This window comes from Triticum aestivum, chromosome 5A (assembly GCF_018294505.1).
Source record: "Triticum aestivum cultivar Chinese Spring chromosome 5A, IWGSC CS RefSeq v2.1, whole genome shotgun sequence".
Taxonomy (NCBI): Eukaryota; Viridiplantae; Streptophyta; class Magnoliopsida; order Poales; family Poaceae; genus Triticum; species Triticum aestivum.
In genome coordinates this window covers 690173432-690179073 of record NC_057806.1, presented here as the reverse complement: position 1 = coordinate 690179073, position 5642 = coordinate 690173432, and the positions used below count along the sequence as shown (strand labels likewise).

At 51.3% G+C, this 5642-nt stretch overlaps 1 protein-coding gene across 1 annotated transcript; it reads left to right on the top strand.

Moving 5' to 3' along the window:
* Positions 1-717: 717 nt before the first annotated feature.
* On the top strand, positions 718-5642 carry LOC123106025 (uncharacterized). The gene is made up of 7 exons (XM_044528222.1): positions 718-2485; positions 2587-2677; positions 2770-2927; positions 3020-3071; positions 4119-4198; positions 4319-4412; positions 4494-5642. The coding sequence occupies exons 1-7, from the start codon at positions 1280-1282 to the stop codon at positions 5087-5089; spliced, it is 2277 nt and encodes a 758-aa protein (XP_044384157.1). The 5' UTR covers positions 718-1279; the 3' UTR covers positions 5090-5642.

The window sequence follows — 5642 nt, the reverse complement described above, 5'->3', positions numbered from 1 at the left end:
GCCCATAGACGTTGAAATGAAACGCTCCATGGAGCAAGAGAAGGTGAATGGGGGAGGCGTCAGGCTCAGCCGTCGGTTCCGTTGTGGGCCATTCTGTGAGTTTTCGACGGTCCACACCCTCTACATGGTATTAATTTGGGGTTTTACTTCTGTTTTGTAGCATCGATTTGTGGCCGTAAATTCCACCTCCACTATACAGTCATGGGGAATGAATGTACGTAGTCAATTCGATAGCTGACCAATCAGATGGAAGACGACACACAATATAAATGACACACTAACGCACGCTCTTAGTCTTGGAAACATTAGACTCTCTATCGTTGCCGCTATTCAATGGGTCTTCCACGGCCCACGCCACGTTAAAAAAGCACTACTTCAATACGATCGTTTTGCACGCATCATCATCACGGGATGGCAGAAAACGACGCGGACCTTCATAGCCCGTCACGGCTTAGAGAAGCAAACAAACAAACAAACAAACAAAGAAACATGAGACTTGGCCTCTGAAACCTCTTGAATTGAAAAGTCGGAGACGGGTCACCTAACACCATCTCACAATCCCAAACAAACCAAATTAGACAATTTTTCATCATCAGAGAAATATTCCTTTTTCTTTTACATGAGAGAAATATTGCTAGTAGAATAGAAACATAGAAATAGTGAGCATGGAGGAAGGAAAGGGGAAAGGGGAGGAGAGGGGAAGGAGGGGGAAGGGAAAGCAGTCAGCCGTCGGTCCCGTTGTGGTGGGTAGCGGCTTTTTACCGGGCCGGCTGGGATGGATCCCGGCCCCAACCGATCCCTCCCCTACCTCGCTCGCTCCTGTGCTGGCTAGCTAGCTATCGTGGCCTTTTATTGCTGCTCCCCTCCTCCCTCCGTCCGCCCACTCTACTCGCTTTTGGGTGTCGTGGTGGATGGTTGGTTCCCTTGCGCTCCTTGTTGACACCCAACCCCACGGGAGGTAGCAGAGCGAGGGAGCGGCGGGGTAGTACCACTGCCACTGCATCATCCGTCCGTCCCCCAACAGGACAGAGAAAGAGAGAGGGCCGTGGCAGGACGCCAGCGGCAGGCAGAGGCTGCCACGCAGTGGGCGCGCCATAAAGGACCCGACGGACGGACGGACGGACGGACGGACTCCACCGAGATCCGGGAGCCAGCGCCGCGAGATCCGCTGCCGGATTCGCCCGCCCCCGCTCCGCTAAAGCTCGGTTCTTGGCGGCCTGCCGGCGGGGCTGAACTGGTTGTGGTGGAGCCACCTCCGCTTGGTCGTACGGGCGTGCCCATGGCGCGGGCGCGCTCGCTGGACGCGGACGCGGGCGAGGAGGAGTTCTTCGACTCCAGGGAGGCCATCTCGCCGCCCTCCGTCGCCTCGCCGGCCAGCTCCGGCCGCCACAGCGGCGACGGCGAGGGCTGGCTCTGCGGCGGGGCCCTGCTCGAGGTCTGGGCCACGGGCCCCTTCAGCGTCGAGGAGCGCCGCCAGCGGTTCGTCCGCTCCCTGGGCCTCCTGGATCCCGCCGAATCGGAGCCGCGCTCCAGGCCCCGCGCCGGCGAGGAGATCGTCGTCCTGGGGAGCCCCGGCGCGGCGCCGGCCTCGCCCGCCCCTCGTCTCGCGCGCGGGACTGCGGGGGACGAGGAGGCGGGGGCGCCCGGCCGAAGCGCCGGCGGCGGCGGCGAGGAGGGCCTGGAGTGCGTGTTCAAGAACCTGGACGACGGCACGGTCTTCGTGGTCCACGAGCTGGGCAAGGACGGCAGCTTCCGGAGCCTCAGGGAGCGCCGCTCCAACCGGACCGTCACCGCCGCGGAATTCGAGAGGATCTCCGGCTCCTCCCCCTTCATCCGCGAGATGATGCGCCGGGTGGACGACTCCTCGGACGAGCCCTCCACCCCTGAGAAGTCCTTAGCGGCGAGGAAGAGCCGCCGGAGGAGGCGGTTCGGGTGGCTCCGGAGGCTGGGCATCGGCGCCTGCGTCGTCGACGCCGAGGACGACGACGAGGCGAATTCGACCTCCTCCAGCTCCTGCCGGAGTTGCGCCGGGAAGCCCGGGAAGGCCCTTGACAGGGTCAAGGTCAGGCCATACAAGAAGCGGTCAAAGGAATTGTCAGCTGTGTACAGGGGCCAAGAGATCAGGGCGCACAAGGGCCCCATTGTGGCCATGAAGTTCAGCTCCGACGGGCAGTACCTGGCCACCGGAGGCGAGGACGGCGTGGTGCGGGTGTGGCGGGTGGTGGAAGGCGAGAGGCCCGACGAACTCGACTTCGCCGAGGACGATCCGTCGTGTGTGTTCTTCACTGTCAATGAGAACTCTGAACTGGCCCCTGTCAACTCCAGCGAAGGGACCAAGAGCAAACAGGACAAGAGCTCAAAGGGGCAAGCAGATCCGGCCTGCGTTGTGATCCCTCACCGCACCTTTGCGCTGTCTCAGGTCCCTGTGCATGAATTCCATGGGCATGATGATGCCATCTTGGATCTCTCATGGTCCAAAAATGGGGTGAGTTGCAGTCCAGACAGTGTGTTTCCATGCACTTGAAGGATCTACCACAGATGTTGTTATGCTCACCTAATCATCTATGTACACTTGGTTTTGTGCAGGACTTGATTTCTGCATCTATGGATAAAACTGCTCGATTGTGGCGGGTCGGGTGCAACAGTTGTCTCAAGGTTTTCTTCCACAATAACTACGGTAAACCCTTCGCCCCCATGAGCGAATCCATTTCACAACCTGCCGCTCTTCACCATATGATGCTGACATCAACTTTGTTATCTATTATGCAGTGACATGTGTTCAGTTTCACCCTACGAGTGACAATTATTTTATCAGCGGTTGTATCGATGGATTGGTTCGCATTTGGGATGTTCGTAAATGCCTAGTGGTAGACTGGGCTAATAGCAAAGAGATCATAACCGCAGTCTGTTACCGGCCTGATGGAAAGGTTCGCTTGAATATCCTTGTACTGGCCTGTTTTTACCAAGTGACCATTTGTTGATTCACTGAGATGCTTATATTTCTGCTGGTTTCATTCAGGGGGTAGTGGTTGGGACCATAACAGGAAATTGCCGCTACTACGATGCATCAGGTAATCATGAGTTGGTTTGTTTGTGAGATTTGAGTTGTACTTCCTGATGATTGGCAAACTAATGATTTTGGAAATAGTAGCTTCAGTCGACATCCTCATTTGTTTGTTAATATGTCGATATCGTTTGCTTTCATGAGGACATCCAAAATGTATATGCACATTAGTAATGATAGGGATACCTCATTTTGTCCTCGCTATAAAAATAGCGAAAGCAGGATTGTTGCTATCCTCTAGTTGCTACGCAAGTCATCCTGTTTGAGCTTATGGATGTAGTTTCCTTGGTTTTATTAGAAAGAAGATAACGCTCAGAGATTTTTCATCAACTCTAATCCAACAGTTGTTTCCTTGATTTTCCCTGTTTGCGCTCCTCTCCGTCCTGATGAATAAACAAGAATGTGCCATTAACGGATATTAAATATAGGCATCCAACAGTTGGAAAATTAGCGAAACAAAAGAAATACTCTGTATATTTGGCGTTGAATAGGTGGCATGTGCTGTCGACAATGTATTACTTAATAGGATCATTGTCATGTTGATGTAATACAACAGTGGCTTCTGTTTTGGCGGGAGTGGAATTCCAACTCCTAAGATTGAAATGGAAAAAATAATAATGAAAATTCTAGTCAAAACTCTGTATTTCTGAATGTGGGTATTCCTGTACTGTCAATGAGTGAACAGTAGGTAAAATATTACTTTTTGGTAAAATGGAATCCCAGAATTTATAATGCTCCTTTGGAGTAATTATGTTGTCCTGCTTATATATAGATCTTGGAGAACACATAACACCTTACATTTACCATCGTTGCTTTGAAAGTTCATATTTAGAATTTTAATTATGATACCATCAATTCAGTGTTTCTGGAAAAGGCTAGTAAAAATAATTGAACTTGCTAGTAAGGCAGCAAACTATTGTTAACCCGATCGATTTTGTGGGACACAAAGAATCTTAATTTCTTTATCTGATGTTCTTTTAATATGCTGAAGTGTTCATTGTTTGCTAAATCATATCAGTATCTTATTTCTAACTTATTTTCCTTCTTTACACAGAAAATCGTCTAGAACTGGAATCTCAGGTCTCTCTGAATGGCAGGAAGAAGTCTCCACTTAAAAGAATAGTTGGTTTCCAGGTACTGTCTTAAGATCTGTTGACTGCACAGGATCTTTTTTTCTGTGATACTTATTTGGAATCTACTTATTGTTGTGAGTGATTCTTACATTATCTTTTTCTTCAAAACTTGTGTTGACAGTACTGCCCATCTGATCCAAAGAAGTTGATGGTAACATCTGGTGACTCACAAGTTCGCATTCTTGATGGGGTTCATATAATTTCCAACTACAAAGGTACTGACACCATATTCTTGTCTTGGGTTAACTCATAGTATCCGTGACCCTGAAGTTCACATTTCTATCTCCCATTCTCAGGATTGCAAAGTTCAAGCCAAGTTGCTGCATCATTTACCCCAGACGGAGATCACATAATCTCTGCTAGTGACGACTCCCGTATCTACATGTGGAATCATGTGAACCAACTTGCCCCAGTCACAAGCCGCGTGAAGACAGTGTGGTCATACGAGCGTTTTTTCAGCAACGATGTCTCCATCGCCATACCGTGGAACGCCTCACAATCAAGGAACTCTATTTCACTGGCCTGCAACATCCCTTCTTTACGGCAAGAAGTGTCCGGCGACCTCTGTGACATACAGGACAGTAGCACATCACGCTGCCAGACTGAAGATTGCCTCGAAGATGACAACATGTTCCGGTTACCATCGGGCAATTTCACTCTTAGCAGGGCGTTCCTCGCGGAGTCTGCTCCAAGGGGATCAGCCACGTGGCCGGAGGAGCATCTGGCATCCAACTCCGCGACGGCATCTACTTTGCGTAAATCTCAGTACAAGTTCCTGAAGGCGTCTTGCCAGAATGCAGCCACACATGCCTGGGGCCAGGTCATAGTCACCGCAAGCTGGGACGGCCACATCAGGTCATTCCAGAACTATGGCTTGCCGGTGCAAGTTTGACATCGCGTCTTCTCGGCATTGCTTCATCAGTGGGTTTCCCAGAAGCACGGCGCCTCTCGACTTCACGGCGAATGCTTTGATGCCCCGCCTCGAGAAGCCTGGCTGGCCCGAGCTTGACCCTCGTCCAGATATACTGTTACGGTACAAAGCGTCACATGGCTGGTTTCTTGTGCTAACATGCTTGTGGACCATAAGTTGTATGTAGCCCGGGTGGTCCTCCAAGATCCCGCCAGCGTCGACGGTGTTGTAGCAGCAGGCCCGGGGGGAAGACGGGCCGCCTTCCTTGGCTGAATTATGCAATCCTTGTGGTGGGGTCTGTGCATCCAAGACCTCTTTGATGCCGTTTATCTTCGCTGTTCCGGAGCCCTCCATGAAGTAAATATATAGGAGAGGATGAACATATGTTTTTGGCCAGTTTCGACTTCCCTCGCCCCGGTCGGCATGTCGATCGAAGGGGGCGAGCGGGGAGCTAGCTAGGGTTGGATCTTGAGGATGGAGTGCACATATTGGATTCATTTCATTTGTTGTTACATGTTGTTGTGTGTGAGTTTAA